Below are 25,827 nucleotides of genomic sequence, written 5' to 3'. Positions count from 1 at the left end.
TCTATGCCTCCATTCCACGTCGCATCAAGGCTGTTCTGAAGGCGAAAGGTGGCCCGACACCATATTAATCTGGTAAGTTGCAATTTCATCCAGGTGTTTCCATTTTTCTGATCACCATCTGTATATTAGTTTAATATAGCTTTCAATAGTTTTATTAGCGATGCTATCGCACGCTTCTCTAGATGGACGGAGAAAAGACAAAAACACATGGTGTATTAAACGACATTTTTATTCGTGCTTCAAATACAAAAGTCTATTATAAAATTGTTGGAAAATTGCACTATCAACATTAATGTAGTTTGTTGCCACAACGGATCATTGAAGTCATGCTCTATATTTTTCTTTTAAGCGAATTGTTGAGATATACGAGAGATTCTCTGTAAATTTGGGGGAGCGCGCGGAGCAAAACATCCGTAAGCGACTGTACTTGCTGAGCCGTTTAAAGGGTACCACATGGGGCTTAAATTCCACCCTTCTACTTTATACATATAAAGTATTTGTTCGTCCCGCAATCACGTACGGCCATCTCGCCTGGCTCTCTGCCAATCAATATTACTATGACCACCTCCAGATCTTAGAACGCCGAGCCATCCGAATAGCCTTTTCACTGCCACCCCGAACACCAACCGCCCTAGTCTATAAACAAACGACAATGCCGTTTCTCCTTACTCACATTTATCGTCTCCGAACCCGATATATCATCCACCACATTACAAATGCTCATCCGATCATTGCAGACCTTTTAGATCAGACACCAACCTTTCCTAGTCGCATCTACCCACCGGTCGATCATCTGCTGGCGATCTATGAAAGAGAGGCTCAAACGGCGGACTATAATCCAACTCAACGCATATATATAGACCATCCGCACATCCTACTTAAACCTCATTCTTTTGGCAGCTCACTTGTCCACTGCATTTTGACGTCTTTTGCTATGCCAGAATAACTAACAATCATACAGCCCATTAAGGCTGAATCTTCTCCTCCAAACTCGTACTTGACCTGATTTCCATCTCTCTTTTCTTCACTCTACAATCACTCAGACCTCTGGCCAGAGAGAAGGCGTAACCTTCTGTGGCCCGCCCATCTACGAATGGGAATGAAATTGCTTTTGTATGTATGTATGTATTCAGATGCAGAAAGCATAATGAGGGTTTTAAAACAAATTGCATTCTAATTATGCCAAATATTGTAAATTTACAAATATAGTAAGGGGGCCCACATGATCTTAGGGGGGGCGGTCCCCCCGGATCAGCGCCCTTACCTGGGAGGGATAACATTTCCACTCTCTAACTTTTCGAATAGTCATAGCAGACAAAAATGATGCCAAGTGAACATAAAGTTTTTTATTATTATTATTTTTTTTTTATAAGGTAAAACTAACTTGCATGAATATAACTCGGAGAGATCTTTGTTCATCTCCGTAACAGTGAAACGCAGATGTCGCAGTGAAACATTAACATTTAATTCAAAGGAATTTCATTAGAATCCACTCTTCTATTTTGGTCTTTTGAAATTAATTTAGCTTTTTGTTAAAAACTCTGAGATTACTCTTCAAGTATAGAAAGACCAACATGGCTTCTGGTGAACTTTGAGTGTGCTTGTGTTCTGTCACATGACGGTTAACACTGCAAAAATGTAAATTAAAAGTAAATTTTGCCAAATTATATATATATATATATATATATATACGCTGCATTGCTGTATCTTTCCCGAGTAATAAATATATGTCACAAATCAACTGAAAGATAGTATGATCAAGTGCTACAAAGACGTTTATAAAAGAAGGAATGTGTCTCACATGACATCCTTTCAGCATCATTTAATCCTTAGGGTTCCAAAGAAGTGTGCAACATATAGAATTTACAATAGCAAAGCATGACGCACTTCCACCAGTGCTTCCAGCATCATTTGCTTCCGGTGGGTTCCAAAAAAGGTGCAACATGTGGAATTTGCAACAGACAGGCTATGCATGACGTACTCCCGCTAGTATTTCCAGTGGGTTTCAAAGAAAAATGCTACAATAGCATTTGCAATGGATGGGCTAAGCATGACATTCTTTCGCCACAAATTGTTTCCGGTGGGTTCCAAAGAAATGTGCTACATATGGAATTTACAACAAATGGGCTATGCAGGACGTACTTCCACCAGTACTTCCGACATAATTTGTTTCCGGAGGTTTACAAAGTAATGTGCTATACATGGAATTGACAACAAATGGGCTAAGCATGGCGTATTTCCATCAAAATTTGGTTTTGATAGATTCCAAAGAAGTGTGCTACATATGGAATGGTTGAGTCAAGTAACTTTTTCACTCCACCAGTTATTCGACATCATTTTTTTTTTCCGGTGGCTTTCAAAGCAATGTGCCACATATGGAACTTACAATGGTTACGCTTTCTGTTGACCGATTAATATCATAACTACATACAATAACTGCAATTTGAAGTGAAGCGATCGACCTTTATTGGTTATTCCCGTTTTTCACTCAGCGTGCACTCTTGAATCACCATGCCAAATTTGGTGAAAAACAAAACAGGAATTTCGGAGATCCAGTTTTTCGGTGATTATTCCTCAATGGTATGTTCAATCAGGACATGCGACCCGTAACGACCCTGAGCGCGCGCTCTCCAGTCACCATGACAAATTTAGTGAAGAATGGTTCAGGCATCTCAGAGATCCAGTTTTTCGGTGATTATTCCTCAATGATGTGTCCGATCTAGATATCCGACCCCTTATGACACTCAGAGGCGCTCTCGAATCACCATATCAAATTTGGTTAAGAACGGTTCAGGCATCTCGGAGGAATATCTAAAGAAATGAACGCCTAATCAAGTAAAGAGGAGCTTCACTCCAATAAAAGAGAGGAGTGAACGTATTTAAGAAGAAATGAAATGAAATACACTACACCGCCTTATGCTTTTTTTTACCTAACAGACATTTTGTTTGGAACCGAATAGGTCTATTTTGGAACCTTGCATTTAAGTTGACAGCGGAAATGACGAAACTAGTTGAGTCATCAATTTACTATGGATAGGGTAAGCAACACGCACTTGCGGCATAATTTGCTTCCGGTAGGTTCCAAAGAAATGTGCTACTATGGAATTTACAGCGGACGGCCTATGTATGACGTGTAAAGGTTTAAAGTCACAGAAGATCCATGCCGACATGGTAGTTACTTTAGGTGACCCTTCATATGCCACCACAGTGAAAAAAAATGGACAGCCGAATTTAAGAGGAGAAGTTCCATTGAAGATGACACTCGATCAGCAATGCCCGTGAAAGCACTAACTCAGGAGAACAATGACAAAGGGCAAGCAATCTTATGGATGATCGGCGAATGATCTTTAGGCAGATTGATAAGACACTGGACTTATCTACTGCAAGCATTGACCGAATTATCACCCAGCATCTGGGAATGAGCAAGGTTTCCGCGAGTTGGGTGCCAAAACTTTTGACACCTGACCAAAAGCTCACCAGACGCAATATTTTAAGGGACAATTTTCTTCTCTTCCGAACAAATCCAGATGCCTTTTGCACCCGAATTATAACAGTAGACAGGGCCGTCACGTGCGCTGTAAGCGCTCGGGGCGAGAATCCCCCCCCCCTCAGTGTATTACGAAAAGCAACCAGAGTTTATTTTGTACTTCTAGATTTAAATATGAAATGTAAGATCATAATGTAAGACAAGATAAGTTAGTAGGGCTATTATGTCTTTTATTTTTCAAGGTGAATGGCTTTTGCTGTTAAAACATAAAACAACGAACGAAAACATCGTTTTGAATTATTGAAATCGAGTGCTATTCTTGTTTATTTTGAACTTTATACATCAATATTGTAATAGCATAGAATGTATAAATAACGATACAAATATTTAAACAAAAGAGACACTGACCAAAGCTTAAAACTTTACTTTATTTTAAATTATTAAAGTAAAGTTTTAAGCTTTGGTCAGTGTCTCTTTTGTTAAAACAATTAATCCAAAGCCATGAATAGTCTTAAATATTTAAAGATTAAAAAAAAAAAAACTCTTCTCACAGAGAGCTGGAGAGAGTTCTAGTTCAATAACCCTAGATGATGTTTTACATTACTGGTAATTTTCAAGTTCAATACTCTATCGATATCACTATAAGATATCATCTAGATCCCCTGTTGTTTCTTCTTGTTATTAATGATATTTCTCTGTGTATTAAAACTTCTTAAGTTGTTCTCTTTTACCGATTATCTCTGATTATACTCCAAAATGAGTTCAATTGATGACTGCGTGGAACTTCAACAGGATGCACAGAGTTCAAATATGGTGTGATAAAAATAAATTAGTCCTGAATGTGGCCAAATGTCTGTCTTTCACGAGGAAAGGAAATCCAATTAACTATAAAATGAGTGGCACTTTCTTCCAAACACGATCAAGATATAAGATTTTTTAAAGCAAATTAACCTTTGCTCAACACGTTGACGCAATGACGAGTAGTGCATATAGAAACCTAGGTTTAATTTATTGTATAGGGCAGGATTTCTACAAAGAATCAACATTTATAAGATTATATTTTTCGTATATAAGGTCAAAATTAGAATACTGTTGTACTGTTTGGACACCAAAAGTCACTAAATATTCTGATGCAATAGAAAATATACAGTTTAATTTTTTTTTTAAATGCTTGCATATTAGAAAACCGGTTTCTACCCAAAGTATGTTCCCTATGAAGATTTAGTACCGAATTTTAGTTTTCAAACATTAGAGAAAAGTTTTCTTTTACTTTCTTTTTTACTTTTTTTTTTTTTGGTTCTTACATAAATTACTAAACGGTAAATTTGACTGTCCAGAATTAGTTTCAGAAGTATTATTACGTATCCCAACAGGCAAGACAAGAACAGCACACACTGGGACATTCTATTGTAGAAAAGCAAGAACTAACATATTACATAAGACTCTTATGTGGAGAATGTATGCTTTATACAACGAAATGGTTAAATTTCATGTAGTAGATGTATTTAGTATGTCTGGAAATAAGTTCAAAACAATTGTCAGGCAATAACTTCTGCATAGTTAAACGACGTATATTTGTGTCTATATAATAATGTATGTATAATAGTGTATGTTAGATAATTATGTACACGACACTGTAACTGGGCATTAAGCCTGTTGTGTTGTCCTTACGAAATAAGTAAGTAAATTTTACTTCCCCGTAGCCTGATCATTATTAAAATATCTCAAATAACTTTATTTAAAAAAATAATAATTTACTAACATAATCTGAATTCCTTAAATTTTGTTGATTTGTTGTCCCGGCGATGCCACGGCCCTGACAGTAGATGAGACTTGGGTCCATCACTACCAACCAAAGTCCAAACGAAGTTCTAAGCAGTGAAAACACTCCTCATCCCCCCTCCGAACAAGTCAAAGTCAGTGCTCTCAACTGGAAAAGTAATGGCTACAATTTTCCGAGATTCGAAAGGGATAGTGATGCTGGATTATGTTCCAAAGGGGCGAACAGTGACGGGGGGGGGGGGGTACTATGCATGTGTTCTACGACAGCTGCGTGATGATATTCGGCGGAAGCGTCGTGGGAAACTGACAACAGGTGTTCTTCTCCATGAAAACAATGCCCCTAGCCACAAGTCAGTTATTGCAATGGCAGCAATTCATGATTGTGACTGCGGATTGGTCTCCTACCCATTTGATTCGCCTGATCTGGCACCCTCTGATTTTCATCTCTTTCCAAAGGCTAAAAAAAAAAGTTGAAATTTTACACGCCTTCGACTTTTTTTCTTTAACAGTTGCATTAAGACACTTGGACATCGACGGGCAAAATAGCAAAATATGTTGTACTTGTCAGGGGACTACGCTGAAAAGTAACACCATCCATAAACTCTCTACTACTCCGTTCATAGATAGGCTTAGAACTTTTGTAACGACCATCGTTCAGCAGCCATACTCTTTGGAATGATTTGTACTTTCGTTGTCACCGGAAATGACAAAGTTACTTCACTCATCCAAATACAATTATATTGTTTTAGCCTTGCACTCAATACAGTAAATAAGACAGTATTAAGAAAAAGTAATATTAATTTATTTCATGTGCATCCCTTTATTTGAGTTTACCTTATAAATTTCAGTTTTTGTGAAGGTTACGTACATATATTTCCCTGATATTTACGTTCTCCATACATGTAATAAAACAAAAGATTATCAAATATATAATATATTTTTTGAAGAATAAAAAATCAGTAAATATATAACAAGGATTTCTGAAACATTATCTTGCACCGAGATGGTTTACTTTTTCTTTCTCCCTACAGGATGTCACAATATTCTTACGAAGAAAAATATAAACAAAAATTAACACAGATCATTCATGTTTTGTATAAGAATAGTGGGAATTAGTGTGGGAAAATATAATGCAATTTCCCTTTCTTTATACACAATATTTGTTTATATTAAAAAACTCTATCAACTTCCTTTCTATATTTTTCCCATAAGGTCAGCGCAAAGTGAAGGCTAAATCTGTGTGTATTGAAATATATCATATTGTGTCCTCGGTTATTAGTCTATTTACCCCGTAAGTTTACCTCGAACAAAAGAGTACACTTCATTAACATAATGGATTCTGCCTTCAAACGTGGGAAACTGGATCATATTTATATATCCCATATACGAGGGCAGCATCCAATTGTTTCCTCATTCAGGATCAAAGCATTCACCAGTGTGTAGTGATTTTTGTGTGTTTGGATTTCATCTTAATAATATTTGCAGGAAAAAGTGCATAAGTGGAACGATGATGTATTTGTACACGGTAAATACTAAAATGATATTAATATTTTATCCATACTGGTATATACTGCATAAGACGGTTAATTGGTTTAAGAAACGTTCGCAAAACCACGTTGCTCGTGGTCTATTAACGATCTACTTATAATACAAGATCATCTCGGTTTCTGAGTAACTCCAATTCCTAATAGTTAACAATCGCCGCTCCATTACGTTCGCTGCCTACCTACTTGCTTGCCTTTATTTGAAAATAGATAGTGATGATGCTATACAAGAACGTGGTTTGTAGGGATGGGATGCGCACGAGACAAGATTCGTGTCTGTCTCGTCTTGAAAATATGCTGTAAAAGTGATGTCTCGACTCGAAAAAATGTATATTTCTCTATTGGAAGAGCCGTATCTCGACTCGAATTTTGTCAGGAAAATCCTGTCTCGACTCGTCTCGTGCGCATCCCTAGTGGTTTGCTGTTTATCAGGGGCACACCTACGAGTGGGGGGGCACCGGATCCGGACTCTCCCAAAACTTCCTAACTCAACATACATTTGTGCACTTTCTCAATAAAACTATTCTTGTTTAACAAGGAAATGATTGATGTATAAATAGCATGAACATTTGATTTTACACTTGATCTGTAGTCCTTCTCTTATAAAAAAGAATCTATTATTTTTTTCCTTGAAAATATAGGTGGAAATATTTTACAATTTCTTATCGTCTTGTCGGGTGCAGAATAATGCCCATTCAACACTACATAGACATAGGCTTTTAGTATTGGACCCCTCCCCTCCCCTCCCCTCCAAATCTTGGATCCCTCCCAACAAAAATTTCTGGGTGCTCGTAAGGGCGCTGATTTCTCCATAAATTTGGGGGGGGGCTTTCAAATGCAGAAGGTATATATATATATATATATATATATATATATATATATATATATATATATATATATATATATATATATATATATATATATATATATATATATATATATGAGGATTTTAAGACAAACTGCATTCAAATTATGCCAAATATTGTATATTGATAAATACAATAGGGGGTCCACATGAGCTTTGGGGGCCTCGGGCCCCACAGGATCGGCGCCCTTGGGTGCGCGCCTGCTGTTTATTATTAAGGTAAGGGCCGCATTAAAATGTAAATAAGGTTGTAATTACTTATATAAAATCCACTCATTTATGTCATGTCAACCACAATATAATTTAACTGAAGAACATGAGCACAATATATAGACTACAGACAGTTATTGCCGTTTACCTATCGGACAGTACAATATTTAAGCGTACTACCACTAACAGACTGTAACCATATTTGCATTTAACCATTAATATTCGCATTTAAGCATTAATATTTGCATTTAAGTATTAATATTTGCATCTAAGCATTAATATTTGCATTTAAGCACTAATATTTATGTACCTTAATTGTAAGTTAGTTGGCCAAATTAAAAAAGAAAGAAAAAAGAGTGAAATGTAAACAATTAGAAATTTTAATTAATCGCTATTTTAACCTCCTATAGCATACAGCAAGCCGAATGCTTGAGGGAAGAATTAGTGAGTTCAAATTGAACTTGTTCATTAATAAAAATAATATAAGAAACAAGTTTTAAAATAATAACAAATATTTTTATAAGCTAAACAATAGGGTCAGTTTCGCATCCCAAGATTATGCCCTATAGGCTAAAGTAGACGCATGATTACTGAAGGTGAATGATTGTGAAAGGAATTGATGGAGAATGTAGAGGAAAATGGAAGAAACCCAAGAAAACCCCACGGACATGATAATGTCCACCACAAATTCACATGGCCTGGGATCAAACCAAGGACCCCCTCCACACCAGAGGGTGAGCACTCTAACTCTGAAACATTATGTCCTATTCTTCACTTGTAGTTAATATCATCATATATCTAGGTATATATCACAAGTCAATACTCGACTCACCTTATTCAATATCTCTTTCTGTACATGCAGACTTGCTACTTACTGTTTTTATCTGGTTACTTTTATAAACTTGAATTGACAGATCTATTGGCAATTCGTAAATACAGGGTGTTTCAAAACGCTTGGGAGGTGATTCCTGACACCAAAATAAGACGAAAAGTATAGACCAACATGGGGTGCACAAATGCTTCCTTTCGGATTTATAGGCTGCCAAAAACAAGAAAAAAATTTTTAAAAGTCTATAGCTACGAAACTATGAGACCTACCATAGTCGGGTCAAGACTTTACTTAGGAACTAATATGTGCTCTATCCAAAAATACATGTTTCAGAATCCTAAGGTACTAACGAAACAATTTTTGTACAGGCAGTTTGGTTACGGGCATATAATCTGAAGTACTCACTAACTACCTCTATAAAAATTGTTGCGGAAGTACTGCAGGATTCTGAAGTATGTATTTTTGGATAGAGCACATATTAGTTCCTTAGTAAAGTTTTGACCCGACTAGGATAGGCCCCATAGTTTTAGAGCTATGGACTTTTAAAGTTCATTTTTTCACGTTTTCGGCAGCCTATAACTCCGAAAGGAAACATTTGTGCACCCAGGTTGGTCTATACTTTTTGTCTTATCTTGGTGTCAGGAATCACCTCCCAAACTTTGTCGGTGTTGTTTTGAAACGCCCTGTATATACGTATGTGTAATAATAAATACAGTGTTTAGAGTACGACCCGAGAACGAAGATATTCATATACCGCTATTTTATATAAACGAATACAAGTTTTACCAAAAAATAATAAAATAGAATAAAATAATAATTAGAATCAGTGATTCGAAGCTGATCCTATTATGAACTTAAAGTTCTCCTTAAAACATCTTTGCAGATGCAGATATCCATGGCATATCCACATTATTATAACTTTTTAGTTATATGTTTTAGTTTCTGTGCGGAGGGCAGATAAAAAGGCAGATATTCCTGAAAAAACAAAAATTCCAGTGATTTTTTTTTTTTTTTTTTTTTTTTTGTAAACACTATTAATTATTTAAACCTCGTAATAAAGTGTCATTACCTTTTTTTCGGGCAAATAAACTGCCAACACAAAGTTGGCTTTCATTAATTATTTTTTCTTTCTCTCATTTTAAATTCTATAATAAATATGAAGTGCTAATCTGATTTTATGGCAGTGTGTGTGAGGTGGCTTTTTACTCTCCCTCTCCCTTTCTGGAAGGTCTTTTTACCTCTATTTTACCATTGCGTTCTGAACAAAGGTACTTATATCTTATGAGATAGGAAAAAAGAAAACAGGATTTGCTCTAAAATTAATTTACTCATATATGGATTGCTATTATTATACCACATTGACTTGATCCCTAGTCTTCTGTTGCAAGCGCTGCTATCGTCTGAAGGAATTCCACTCACTTTCTCTCGCTTAGCAACAGCTGAACCCTTATTGGCTCAACGCAAGGGTGTGTAAGGGTGTGAGTTTAGTTCGCATTTTTGCCACAGCTCAAGACGTTTTGGCAGTACAATAGCTTGACAATTTTCTTGTCATAAATCTGCATCTGGGGCCGCCGTGCCTCAGTGGTAGAGCGTTCTCCTCTGGTGCATGGGGTCCTTGGTACAATCCCGCTCGCGTCAAATGAACTTTGTGATGAACGAACATCATGTGCGCTGGTTTCTCGGGATTCTGCTGCTTCCTCCCACTTTCTTCATTCCACCAATTCATTCATTTCTAATCATCACCGTCACCTTTAGCCTAGCCGGCATAACCGTAGGACGTAAAACTTAAAAATTTCATTTCATTTCAAATTTTCATTTGAGGAGTTTCAAGTAATTCGTACGTTTCTATTAATTTCGTGTTCCTTTATACATGAATTTTATTATATTTTATTAGGATAGTTAACTTACGATAGAAAAAACAGTATTGAATGTCTAGCTTCAATTTTATTGATATTGCACCATAGGATTCATGAAACTGTAAAGCAAGAATTTACAATTGTTATAGTTGAAACTATTTTTGAAATCGTAATTGTCAAAGAAGAAACAAGTTTTACATATGTTATTTCATTATCTGTGGATGCGGATGGCATAATAGAGTATAACGTAGTTGGATTCATTGACTGTACTTGCTTTGGTAAATTCTTAGAAACGAAAATAATTATAAAACAAGTAATATTCGACCAGGTCATTTGCAATAAATTTAAAGGATTCCACACACTACTACCGTCCAGCACTAACGTTTTCGATTAAATATAGAGTTATTACTTTTAATGTCGCCTATCAATTTTGTTATCTTTCTTCTCCTGGTTTTCCTTCCACTATTTCTTTTATCATGTCTACGCCATACAATTTCTTCTAAAGACAATATCCTGATGAGTTTTTTTTCTATTTATAATTGGTTGATTGGGAGCGGTGAGACCAGCGTTTAGTATCCCTTTCAGCAGGGAGGCTATATGAGATGTGCGACTACAGTTTAAAGTGGGGTCGAAACCACATGAGCAGGAAATCAAAGTCGGACTCTTTTCTACCACTATTCGTAAAACTTTTTCAGCTAATTCTTTTACAATTTCTTCGATTTTGTTTGAATTTTATTTGAGTTTGATCATATTAATAATAATATGACGAATGGACAATATAACGTCGATGCCCTCAAGAGAATTCGGACATGAGACAGACAGTTCTTGCGATTGCCATTTTTATACCATATCTATTTTCTTATTTATTCTGTCATATATTTAACCATCTTTCAATGTTCAAGGGAGTATCTCTCCAATTTTTACTTCTTGTCCCCGTGATTTTTGTTTAGTTAATGTAATCATTAATTTCTTAGAAATATTCTAGCCATTCTCCCATTCGAATATTGTATTTAATCGCAAATTGCGAATATTTATTTCTCCTCTTTTCCCCCCTATAGGGTCTATTGTTAATATACCAGTTAATATATTGTCTATGTTAGTAGATTTAGATTAAATAAGTATCAATAAATGTAAGAAAATAATAGATTAAAATAATTAAAACACGTAAGAAAGACCGAACTATATATCAAAAATACGTCATTTAAAAAAAACTATCTCTTTTAAAAGAAATTATCATTAGACCATTTAAAATAAAGGGATCTGAATCTTTTGCTCAACTGTGAGTGTACATATTGAATTTAAATGGTCACCTACATTAAACTCACTTCCTATATATATATTAATGGAGCTGAAGCATGCCATTACTTATCATCTACTTATGAAACATGGGAACAAAATCCAAGAAAATATAGGGATGAAAACGCACTTTCAACAGTAAATTATCTTCTTTGTGATTCTTCTTAAATAAATTAAGATATATTCTACTGTAATTATTGACACCACGAAACATCAAAATTACTGGAGACAATTCGAATTCGAGACAATCATGGCAGGAAAATTCACAGTAAAGTAGGAAATTAGATAATAACATTGATAACCCTAGAAACGACAAAAAGAAAATTGTCATTAGAAAAATTAAATATATTAATTTTTCGCATGAGTTTAAAAGAAAGCAAACCAAGCTTGCGAAAATTAACAATTTATATTCGGCCTCATTGTATGTTTCACTTCAACTAATATATACAGTAGACTATTGACTATTCGGGTCCCTAATATCTGGCCTTCATACTATTCGACCTGGTTATAAACATGAACTCTTCGTAATAAAGTAAGGAATATATTTTTGAATGATTTACCTGACTTTTAACTTCTTCATAAAAACACAACTTTGCTTAGGAGAACTTGTTTAAAAACTTAAAACTATGGGCCTTATGCACAGTTGTTCTTGGCGTTATATTAAGAGCTTGACTAATGCGAGATGCTAACTTCTGTATTGTAATGTATATTGGTAGAGTCAATAACAGCCCTGGGTAATAATAGTCAATAACAGCCCTGGGTAATAATAGTCAATAACAGCCCAATAATCCTTCACCAAATTTATTTATAAAAATATTATAAAACTTCTTTGTAAGTAGAAAGAGAATAATTTAGTGTTTTTCTTTATCACAAGTAAAGGTGAAGGAAGGAAATACTTTTGAACGGGAACCCCTTAGCTCATGGCGTCTGTAGCGACTATAGGTTGTGGTATATTAATAACCTTCTTTGCTCATGGCAGCCTCCAGGGATTTAGGTAAGGTAATACTCCTTCTTTCAGGGCGACCTCATGAGTAGGTGTTGTGGGTTATACAATCAGTGGTCAATTGATAATTTGGACGTCTCCTGGTCCTTTTTATAGGTGATTCCTAGGTGGTTCGTCCCTCCTCGGTTGAGTTGATTTTGAGTTTAACGTCCCTTTCAGCAGTGAGGCTATATGGGACGGGACCTACTGATTAACGTGGAATCCAAACCACATGAACTCCCGCCAGGAATCGAACCCGGGTCTCCCACGCCAAAGGCGCGTACGCTAACCGCTTAGCCACGGAGGAGCTCTCGTCTCTCCTCGGGTTCTGTCGTGTGAAGGCTTCATGTCTTCCTGTTTACTTCATGTATTATCTGCTTGTATTGATGGCTATAAACAACAGCACATGTTTTATAAATGTATCATGTGCTCAATGAAATAATGTGCACTGAAAGGTAGGGATTCTTGCGGTATTTAGAAACACTTTCGTGAAGTTAACGACAATTTACACCGAGGAAGACCAGCCACGACTTCTCCGTAGGGTTGTCCAAACATATTGAAAAAAATCTAGGTATGACAGACGTGTTCTCTCTTATACTGATTTCTCCAATTGTGTTTGGATAACCTTGCGCAGAAGTCGTAGCTAGTCTTCTTTGATATAAATCGTCGTTAACTTCACGAAAGTATTTCTAAAGACAGAAACTAACATCACGCGTTAGTCAATCGCTTAATACAACGCTAAAGATGATTCTGCATAAGCCCGTAAAGTTTTGACTCTTATATTTAAGTTCTGCCTTCTCACATTTGTGTAATCGTTCATCAATGAATAGTAAAGGTTTTTTTTTTTTTTTTTTTTTTTTTTTTTTTTTTTTTTTTTTTTAGTGGTTAAGCCTAGGCTTTACGTTAATGCATTCTTTATTTTAAAATCATATTTATTCATGCTGTACGGTGCATGCCATTTTATGTTTCTTTCAATTATAAGTTACACAAAATTTAAGGTTTATTTTGAAATTTGTGGAATATTTTTACTCTCGCAATTCATTTTCTTGTGATAAATTCTTAAAACATACGGAGTACGATACATAACAAGCATTTATAAAGTACTGGTCTGTACTGAGAGGTCATAATATATGATTAACAACAGGTTTGGTGCAGAAAGTGTGTTTTTAATGGTATAGTTTGGGCAGCAAGTAAATAATTATAGAACTCCGGCCTATCTGACTTTTTTGTTATTAAGCCTGCCCTTCCTTATATTAAGCCGGATAATCGGGAGTTTGCTGTATATACATTGAGTTTAACCTAACACTTTTCTTATGTTCACTTTCGGAAAAAAGTACGAACAAATGACACCAAATTCACATAGGGGCAATGAACTATCACACTCGTGAATTGTGAAGCGACTGTTCATGACGCTCCTGCTGGTTTGCCAATATCGAAAGTTTAGATTGTTACCACATCCGTTCAAATGGAAATGTGCCTCGTCACTCATCAGAATAATCCGACATATCCAGCATTCTTTAGGGAAACCTCTTACTGCATACAATCATCATCATCATGCAGCTCCTGCGCAATCATAATCTTGTACGGATGAGATTTGAGATCAAGATGTAAGGTTCGTCGAACAGAGAGAAAGAACCCAATTCTATAGTATGCTGGCTAGCAAAATGACTTGGACTCCTAAAAGCATCTTTCCTTGCTCGTTCAGTGTTCTCTGGTGCCCTCAGGACTCAAACACTGCCAAATGGACAATTATTAACAGCGAATGCTGTGAATTTGAAGCACACACCTGAGAATTTGTTTTATAAAAGAGAGCTTTAAGGTTTATGACCAGAAGTAAACCTCGAACTTCTTGTAAACCTCTATTTAAATATCTTGAAATCTTACCTCTTCCATGTTATATATATATATATATATATATATATATATATATATATATATATATATATATATATATATATATATATATATATATATGAACTTCTAAAATTTGTAAGAAAAGATATACAGCTAGGTACAAGCAGCTTTCGGTTGAACTCAGATATTCATACGCATAATACAAGACAAGCGTCGGATCTTCATGTAGAGTCCTCACGTTTAAAAGTGCATAAGAATAGTACATTTCCTATGGCAGTGAATATTTATAACAAGCTTCCTTCCACTTTAAAAAACAAAACATCCGGTTTCAATAAAGCAATCAAGTACTACCTACTCGAGCACTGCTTCTATTCTGTAGAAGAATATCTCGCCTGTAGTAAATAAGGTTTAAAGTATAAATATTTTGTATATCTATAATGTAAGATTTTATTAACTGTTATGTTGTTTTATATCGTTGTATGTAAATTAGAATAATGAAAAATTGTACTTTTTTTTTTTTTTTTTTTACTTAAATTGACACTATTTTAATATTGCATGTAGATTTAAATGTATACATATGTACATATTCAGTGTTCGTGTGACGTGTCCAACTCATACGTTCACGTTGTGAACAATTTGTATGAAAAAGGATGAAAATAAATACAATACAATACAATAGGTATACGTCCATGGCGGGCACATGAAAATTGCGACGAAAAAGACGATGCGTTTTCAATACAAATCACGTTTTAAAGAATACTTTCACAACAAATACTCAATGTTGCACATTCCACGGCTCCATGCTTATTAAACAAACTGACAAACAATTCCTTCGATTGAGACTACGGATAGGAACAGATAGGAATCATTTGAAAAACTAATAAGGGAAATACAAATAGCATACAATGACCTTTATTTCTGTCCTAATACAATTTCTTAGATGTAAAAATGAGTTATTGTAATTTTAGAACTGTTCAATTCCTCTGCTGGGCAATACACATTAAACTTACTTCACCTAAATTGCATCATACCATTTAATATTTTTCATTAATAATAATATAAGTCATGTGAGATATTGTTTAAAAATTCTTTTAATTCATTTTTTGAAACTACTCATTTTTCTGAATTGAATTAAGCACATCTCAAGAAATCGAGCTCAAAACATTAATTTTATCCGATTACAATGTATTTCGACTTTCCTGCATAAGCATATTGTAATATTGACTAATGAATGTTTTCGGGAAGGTCAGTACCCTCCAAACATCACGTAATCTCTATTTTCGCTTTAAATTTTATATGTTATGTTTATATGGAGTTTGGATAGTTAAACTTAGTTAGCGTTAAAGCATCTTTATTTAGGTATATAAAAAAGTGACTATCGACATTTTCCATAGATATAAATGACTAAAATAAATTAGATGGCTACTATTCGTAACAGATAATTTTCAAAAGTAATTGGGGTCTTTTTCCGAGATATATTAGATTAAATTAGGATAAATAGGGAGTTTGGAAAGATAATCATAAGATCTTACAAATAATACATCATACACTCTTATAACTATTTTAAAATTTTAAGCGGAGTGATTTACCATCCTTTAAACTAAATGAGAGCTTTAAATTTACCACACTATTATGTCTCTCTTGGTAACATGGTAAACATTTGATCAACGACTCACATTGGTAGCAAGGTTTCTAGACAATTTGTTTGACAAAATTTCAACTGGACCTTCAGTGTTCTTCAGGCACAAAATAGAATTTGCGTTCTACAAAGTTGTTACCGAAAAGAAAGACTTATCTTTGAAGCAGAAGATTTTTCACTAACATTAATACCTATGGTTTCTTTTGTATTTTTACTCTCGCATCCAAGGATACAATTCATCTTAACATTTATACCGGTGTGATAAGATTAGTCCTTATGATGCGCAGAAAGTAGGTCTTCTTTTACCAAGTTGGTCAAAAGTATATCGTATGGATTCTCACCATTTTTAAGAAAATATCTAATCATTATTTAAAAAAAAAAAAAAAAACGAAACGGTGTTGTAATTTTCTGTAAGTTAACCTGATATTGTACGTGATATACCGTTTTTTAATCGCTTTGTTTTGACAGTTGTAGAGTTGGAAAATTTTTTAGACGTTGAACGGAAAAGCAAATATAATTTTCATTTAAAAAAAATAAAAAAAATAACGTTTCACAATTATGCACCAAGGATAAGGAAGACAGTAAAGATGGTAATGAATTAAATGGTCGAACGAAGAAAAAGACAGGAAACGGTAGAATTCCGAGAAAACAATTTTTAAAATATAGGACACGTAGATACTCACTCCACAATAACAGAAAAAAGTTTATTAATGAATGTAAATATGAGTGTTGTATGAATATAAGTGGAAAAACACACACACTCGATATTCGTGACAGGAAAGATTCACATAAGAGATACCCAAGTAAAACCATTCTGCATTGTGAATCAAGCAAATACACTTTTTTAAAAACTAAAAATGAGGATGATATACATAGATAGTACTAATTCTGTAATTTAAAGTAAGTATTTATGGTTACAAATGTTATTGTAGGAGGCAATAATCACATCCTTGTGTGAAATTCCGTTATCACCTGGAATACGATAGTAATATTTCTTGAGCTTACTTTTGCAACAAAAGCAATTGTCGATTATGATATAATCCAATGAAAAACAACGCATGGTTAATGACCAAGTAAGCGACTGTTTATCATAACTGGCAATGGCTTTACTACTATATCGTGAAGAGCGCTACATTTTTCTTTGTAAACTTTAGTCAAAAGCTAGTAATTCACAATTTCCCCTCCTAGCCCCAAAATTTTCTAGGTGTGCATTATCATGAAAAAACACGTTTCCATGGATGATTTAAGACTGAAAAGCATGTTTATTTTATAAACTATGGATATCTAGTATGACATATCTACAATAAATAAATAAATAAAATAAAAATAAAAAAAGAAAAATCTATATTAAATACATGACTGTAGAGAGTGATCCATATAATAACTATTACATTCATACTTTTTCCGTATGTAGGAAAGCTTACAATTAATTTTACAAGCTATAAAATACATTATTTACCTCTTTACTGTCACTTCACGAATTAATTTATGTGTGAAGGGAACTTTTGACATTACAAACATTCGACCTTTGTTTCGACAGGAACTCACTTCGGCGCAATTAAAATCAAGTGGTTCTAAAGCCAAGTAAGAATTATTTTTCTAATTTTGTATGTGTATAGGATGGTCAAATGGCTATCTTTCTTTGACTTTACGAAGAACATAATAATATTTTCTAACCTTCAAGGGTTCTTACTTTTTAATTTATTAGAGTGAATTCATAAGACAAACGTTGTACCTTTACAGGTACTTTTTTATTAATGGGTATAACAAAAGATCATAATTAGAAAAATACCGATAGTTTATATTTGAGGATCATTTTATTCTTAAATACATTTGAAGAACAACCAATTTGAAAATATGAAATTATAAATCATCTTATTGGAATTCTTTTATCAATTTATTTATATGCCTATAGATATGCCTCACAAACACTTAAACTTGCAAACACGAAGCCTATGACTACATGAGAAGTAGGGGTTTGCAGAAGACATAATTCCTTCTGTAAATATGATGTCTGTATCTCAACTCACAATGCTTATGTTTACAACGAGCTGCTGAGTGTATATACCCTACTTCACACAAGAAGAAATCTTTATCCCTGAAAGTCTTTAGAAACATCACTAGTTCAACAGGCTCTAACAGTTGCGGGTCCACCGGAGAACGGAGGAGGTAGTTGCACTCCCCAAAGGTTATGTGTTTTTCTCTCTCGTCGATCTAGTCTGTGTGATACATACTCTAACCAAACATAATCTAACCAAAATTTCTGGTGCTTAATTGGTATATAATTTGAATTGTATATTTCTGGCCGTAGTTTTTTAGACAAGTCCCGAAAACCTCAAAGAAGCCAGTGTATGATTCATTCTTTGCGCAAACAGCTACAGGACGAAGGATGACACAATTATTTGACTAAACATTTATATTTTATCCTTATGTCACAAAAAAAGGCGGGTCCAAAACATACGGTAAAATACGCAATTCTTTTGTTTAAATAATAATAATAATAATAATAATAATAATAATAATAATAATAATAATAATAATAATAATAATAATAATAATAATAAAACACTAGAATCTTTAGCGCTTCTTACCGAAAATCTCATTGCACCTGGGACTTTTTGGGGTGATCGGTTATACTGTATTTATGTTCTTTGTCAGCAGCAGTGCTGTACAGAACAAGACCTACAGTTTAATATACAAAAGCTGCCAACCATATACTTCATTTGTTATATTATTTACTGAAAATATATGTTCTTTATACTTTCATTTATTAATAATATAATAAATGAGTAATATATATTAATACTTTGTTCTTTTCTGATGCAAAATATATATTCGTATATCGATTCTAGATTCATCGTCCGGGAGACGATCCGCTCCAAATTTAAAATTTAAATAGATACTAATCACACAATCACAAGTAATATCTCAAAAGTAGTAGTTTATTTAAAATCATTGCTCTCAATTTGATTTTAATTTGATAAATTAACAAATAACAGGATACAAAATTTATCACATTACATACTGGGTTTTACAAATAAAATTATTTTGGTAATGTCTGACTTTGTATGTATATTTATTTATTTATTTATTTAAATGAAAACTATTTTGGTAATATCTGAATTTCTACGTTTATTTATTTATTTATTTGTAGTGATCTAGATGCAACAGGAAGGTAATTTTACATTAACAATAGAAGATAGGATGGAACTTGTTGTTTGTGTGTAGGTTTGTGTGGCTGTCTATACAGTTTAGAGTAGGAAAATATTTCTACAGGATTTATATCCGGGGATTGTTATATAGATCACGGATGACATTGAATCCCATTTTGCTGCATCCGCTTGGTGCTTCTACGAAATTATAATGCAATGTAGATGTCCATTTACTCATCAGGATAATGTAGAGCCTGTATCTGTGTATATTCTCCACGCAAATAACATATGCTACTTAACTTACGTTAGATGTCTAGATTTTATCGGTATAACTTCGGTAACCTGTAGCTATTGTTAGATTCCATACTGTGTAACTTTTTCAATACGTTTCTCTCAATTTATTTTTTAATATTTTATTTTTCTAATCAAATAGTCTTCTTCTAAATTTCCTTTCTCTCAAAACTTGCAAACTTGTGTTCTTTCTTGGGCGTCAAACTTTAAGATCCATTTAATATTTCGTTCAGTCTTTTCCTCTTAATTTATTTCAAATTAATAGTAACGATGAAAAGCTCTGTTTATGCGCCTTTGGCGTGGGAGACCCGGGTTCGATTCTTAGCGGGAGCTCATGTGGTTCGGATTCCACGTTAATCAGTAGGTCCACGACTCCTATAGCCTCGCTGCTGAACGGGACGTTAACCTCAAAATCAACTCAACTCAAAAGCTTTGTTTGCAGCTTCCACCGCCAGTGAGTATTTAAAGTTTATGCACCTTCTCTACCAAAGAACTGGCAAAACTTCTATAATTAGTTAACTAGTTGAGGGTTGACAAATAAGTAACCAATATACGAGAAAGTGACAAATATTCTGGTAACACAGTGTTAAAGACGATCCTCCTCCCCTCTTTACCGTTCGTGCCCGGCAACGGAAGTACAAGGTTACAAGAATTTGATGCTCCATCAGTCCAGCGATCAGATGTTCCTGTGCCATTAAGACAAATGTGTTAAGCTTTGTAGACTCCACAGTAATTTTAATGTAGAAAGCTGCAGACAATCATTTGCTATTCACGGAAAATTTATTTACATTTCATTGAATTATTTACAGATTTTGGTGTGTTTGTTGGTGTTTGGGTCACTTAATGCTATCCCTGTTGCGCCAGTTGGATACGTAGATTATTACGTAAGTATGTTTGTGTAATTTACATTGTTAATTATAATTAGTGGTAAATTTGTAGTGTTTATTAAACAATTTCTTATAATGCTCGGAGAAATTATCTATTTGTACAAAGTAGAAACAACTTCGAAAGATTCAGGATTATCTCATGTCTATACAGTACAGTTACAAAAGACATATTCAATTAATACAATTAAGTATAACTTAGGGTAACATTCATAAGTTCTAAAGTGCGTAAGTCCCAAAATATGAGCACAAATCCTAAATTTTAGGTTTTCTGCAGTTTAGGACTTTTGCAGTTCAAGATTTGTGCACGTTTCATTCACTTGATTTAGTCTTGAAATTCGCCACTACCGAATTGCAACAGGGCAGTAACTATTACAATGCTGTTATGAATGCAATTAATGCCAACGTTACCAGAGATATTAGTTATCCTAACACTATTATTTTTATTATTATGATTATTATTAGACTTCCAAACTAAATTATGCATAAATGTCAATAGTCTTATAGAACGGCTATGTCCGTCCATCTGTTTGTGGAAACGTATCAGGGATGAAAACGGCAAGAGACATCAGCATCCCAAAAATACAGTAGGTTCTATAGCCGATGTTAACATGTTACTTAAATAGAAAGTGGCTGTAAAATGAAAATCTGTAATATCTAGTAATAAGCTGTTTTTTGCAATCAATTCAGCGTTTCAAAGGAACATATCGTCGCTATCCGCAATACTCCGACCAAACCAGAAGTGGTTAAAGTTTAATTCTGGTTTCAATACTGATTTTCTAAAACGGTTCAAGATATTAAGAAGCGTCTTTTTTGCAATCAATTCAGTGCTCCAAAAATAGTTTTCATATTTTAGGCCATCTCTTAATTCAAACCGGAAGTGGTATAAACGAACTATCCCGGTTTCAATGTTTATCGCAATAGAACAATGTTCATTGTTATAGAACAGAAACGGTTACAGATAGTGACAAGCGTTTTCTTGCAATCGATTCAGCGTTTCAATAAAATATACCATCACCACTTGCAATAGTGTACCAAAACCGGAATTGGTTAAAATTTACTAGTACTTCTAGTCTCAATATTGATTTTATAGAGCAAAAACGGTAAGAGATATCAAGATGCAATTTTTTGCAATCGATTCATCGCACCAAGAATATGTTCGATCTCCTCCGTTAATACTCGATTGAATTTAGAAGTGGTTGAAATCATCTGCTTTAACATTGAACGCTATATAAGAAAAACGGTATTAGATAGCAGCAAGCGGATGTCGGCAATCGATTTATCGTCTCAAGAGAACGCAACATTATAATTTTCAATACTCTACCACAACCGGAACTGGTTGGGATTTACTAGCACTTCCGGTTTCATTACTTATTTCAATAGAGTAAAAACATTAAGGAATATTAGAAAACGATTTCTAACATAGATTCAGCTACCGAAAATGAGTTTCGTCTCGACTTTTGTCTGCCTATGGAAACCGGAAGTGGTAAAAATCTGCGTTTATTCGAATACAACACGGATCGCGTAATGGCTAAAACAAATTATTGGCAACAAGCAGATTTTTTGTATATATTTAATACCAAGAATATGTTTCATCTCTGATTTTATTCTTTCTACCGCAACTAGAAGTGATAGACATTAATTACCACTTCCATATTGATGTTAATCCCCATAGAGCACAAACAGTGAGATAGTAAGTAATGGCTTTTTTAATATGGATTCAGCGTCCGAGGAACAGAATCTATCTTTGATCGTATTCCCCTATTGCAACCAGTAGTTATGGATGTACTGCTTGAAGTTTGAGTATTGAATTCATATAGTTTGGAAGTCTACAGTAGTTTCACGCTGTAAAAGAAACTCACTCATTATTATTAATATTATCTATTCTCCAGTAATTATATATGTAAGAGTAGCTGAAATGCCCGTTTTTCGCACGTGGAGAATAGATTTATAGAAAATATTCGAGTCTCCTCTCCCTGTTTGGATACGGATATCAATGAAAGTAAATAAATATATAACATAAGTATTAGGGTGGTCCTTAATTACATGGCGAAATTTTTTTTCCGAATTTCCCTGCTCCTAACCCATACATTGGTTCCATGTCCGACCCAATTTATCCATGAAAAAAAAATGGGCTAAATCGAAGAATATTTAACCGACCCCCAAGCGACCTAAAGTTTGAATGCATATCCAATATGTTAATATATAGGAAAAGTCTGGAATAAACCCTTCTTACTTTAAAGCGGCTGAAGGGTAAGGGACCAAATCTTGGATACAGGGATTGGAAGTAATCCACATCTGACCCTGAGAAATAGCATGATGGCGGCTATTTTAAAGTCCGCAATTTTGTATTCGGACCCAAAATTTTAAATGAAAATGATGTTTTGTGACATCGTTTTTGGGTAACCTTTCATTATAAAAACATATCTTCCTATATTTTCAACTTATCTCTGGCCATTTAATTCTTTTTAGCTTTGAAATAATAATTTATTATCTTTCAATATTGTTTTTTTCTTTATAGGTTACTGAAATATTAATAAACTATTACATACATGTAACAAGGAAATAATTATATATGTTGTTATATAATTACATCCCGTCGAAATACACACCAGCCTATATTGAAATTATTTATATGAAATGAAATTATAATGAATGTTTAAAATGATAATAAAAGAAAGCTGAAGGTTGTGGATAATTAGCCAAATTCTACTGCATCATTAAGCCAATTTTTGTAGCATCTGAATACTTTTTTCTGTGTTCACTGACTATCTGCAATATGTATTGTTTCTCTTTTTCGTCCTTTGTTAAAATGTTCCCGTATTCTTCTATCAGTTTCACACCTCTCTCTGCAACATCATTCACCACCACAATGTTTTTCAATATATTCAACCCACTTGAAAGTTCACATCTTCTTTCCAAGTAGATGGGCCTGTGCATTTCTTTCTTTACTTTATGGTTTAATTCAAATAAGGGAAACTATTCAACAATCTTATAAATCTGCAGCCCGTACAGAGATATAAACTCACAGAATATTAAGTTTTATTACTTCGGGGCTTTTATTTTCCATAGTTGATAATTATTGTATGCTCAGAGATAAGTGGAAAATAAAGGCAGACGTCTGTTTGTCGTCAAAAGCAACCTCAAAATGATATATCATACGAGGCCATTTCTATTTAAAATTTCGTGCCCGAATCCAAGATGATGGACGTAAAGATATGCCTCATCTCGCTCACTACTCAGTATCAGGTATGGATCTACTTCTACAACTTCTATCTAATATATGATTCCTTTCCCTCAGCCATTTTTAAGTTACAAGAGCTTATTACAAACTTTTGCCGTATACTATACATTGTAAATGCATTCAGATGTTTAGGTCGCTTGGGGGTCGGTTAAATATTCTTCGATTGAGCCCATTTTTTTCACAGATTAATTTGGTCCGACATGGCACCAATTTAGGGGTTGGGAGCAAAGAAATTCGGAAATCGAAAATTAAGGACCATCCTAATAAGTATAACATAAGTATAAATAAATATAACATAAGTTATCCTATTTTGGTATGAATTTTGAGTCCCTTATCTCCATTAAGGTATGCCCTTTAATCAAAGTTACGTGATAAAGTCCCAGCTTGAGGTAAATACTATGTTCAAAAATTGATTTCAAACTGTTGAATCATTTTCCCGTGACGAGATCACAAACTTCAAGCAACATCAATTAGAATGTGTAGAAAGTAATTACACAAAATGCCCTCCTTCTCACTCGTAAAACAAAAAATTTCAAAAATGGAAATGGACATGCCCCTTTATTTTTTTAAATAAGGAGTTTATATACATAATTTCACATTCCAAATTTGACGGTCTCTGAGAATCTGTGTTCTTGGCTGAAATTTTGAACTCTCTTTATCCTCCTTAGGATACATTCTTTAATCGAAGTATATATAATAGATAATTACTCCATAGTAAGAAAGAATTAAGACATTTTTTTAACGTGCAGGTTATTGTACAATATAAATTCCGTCAGTATCTTTACTGACTTCGTAAAAACCCCAAGAGAGGATAGATGTTCATAAGTCGATTTTATTTGTCAATGGATTGTGCTATCAGAGGTATGGATCTCTTTACCAGTAAAATAATATTCTCATCCTGTACCTAGCTTGTGTCACAGAAAATATTAACAGTACACAATTTCAGAACACTTTTTTAGATGGAGTACTTCAGTGGGGACTGGGATATAAATCTGTGCTTTCTCTCAATTTTAGAAATCTCTGCAATCTACAATACTCTTGGTATGGAAGCAATGTAGGGTTTATGCAGTTATGAGTAGTGTACCTAACGATTGTAGTACTGTTCTTTAGGACTAGTGCATATGAGGTTCAATATAGTTTAGAATTTGTGCACTTTAAGACTACTGCCATGTTTCCCAATGTTTCACTAAATTTAGCACATTTTTAGTAAAATAAAGTAAGGAAAAACTGATAATTGTATATGAACGGAAACCTCAAATGTTCAAGTTTTAAATTTGCTTCTGATATTTTCGGCAGGGAAGAAAAAGGATAAATATATTTTACGATTAAACATAGGTTAAAACAAATAAATGAATACATAAATGTTCGAGTTGTGTACTGTCAGAAAATACATAAGCCATTTAAATACTGTGTCAAACCTGTTTTGTACTTTGTATTTGTTCAATTTCATTGAGTTCCCACATGTTGCAACTAGAATAAATAACTTGAACATTTTTTTATTTATTTTTACCTATATGTAGCCCAAGCACCTTCTATCTTTCCAAATACTCTCATAAAGATAGTAGGAGGAACTAACTATAGCAAGTTTAATACATTTAATTGCCATGATCATTCCATAACACCACAAAAATTGCTAATATCAGACTTCTTAAAATTCATCGGGAATACAAAGCATGCAATAGAACTAGACCTGTATCTCCAGGTTAGGTGTTTGTGTCTAGTGTTAACGGTAGTGACATCGTTCAGTCATGTTTGATTTTTGTTTTTAATTAGGATAATTTCTTCCTCTATGGGAAATTTTGCTGGTAGAAGTTTATTTCAGTGTTAGCTGGAATGCTCTTTATAAATTAAATATAAAATGTAATACAAAGAGGTCTGTAAAATATTGTGTAGCAGCCTTGTACATTAATTT

The 25,827-nt window shown here is 34.0% G+C and overlaps 2 protein-coding genes across 2 annotated transcripts in view; one reads left to right on the top strand and one right to left on the bottom strand.

Annotated features, from left to right (window-relative positions):
• The window catches only part of LOC145686444 (uncharacterized), a 63,697-nt gene that overhangs the window by 19,120 nt on the left and 18,750 nt on the right, over nucleotides 1-25,827 (bottom strand). The gene's annotated exons all lie outside the window — the stretch shown is intronic.
• The window catches only part of LOC145686446 (cuticle protein 19-like), a 34,826-nt gene continuing 15,686 nt past the window's right edge, over nucleotides 6,688-25,827 (top strand). The window contains exons 1-2 of the mRNA XM_081759756.1: nucleotides 6,688-6,794; nucleotides 20,597-20,671. Of these exons, the coding sequence (XP_081615882.1) occupies nucleotides 6,777-6,794; nucleotides 20,597-20,671 (93 nt within the window). The 5' untranslated portion in view covers nucleotides 6,688-6,776. The remainder of the gene's footprint in view (nucleotides 6,795-20,596; nucleotides 20,672-25,827) is intronic.

This window comes from Thermobia domestica, chromosome 5 (genome assembly GCF_964235325.1).
Source record: "Thermobia domestica chromosome 5, izTheDome1.hap1.1, whole genome shotgun sequence".
Taxonomy (NCBI): Eukaryota; Metazoa; Arthropoda; class Insecta; order Zygentoma; family Lepismatidae; genus Thermobia; species Thermobia domestica.
Note: the sequence above shows the minus strand (reverse complement) of the source record. Positions and strands in the feature narration are given on the sequence as shown.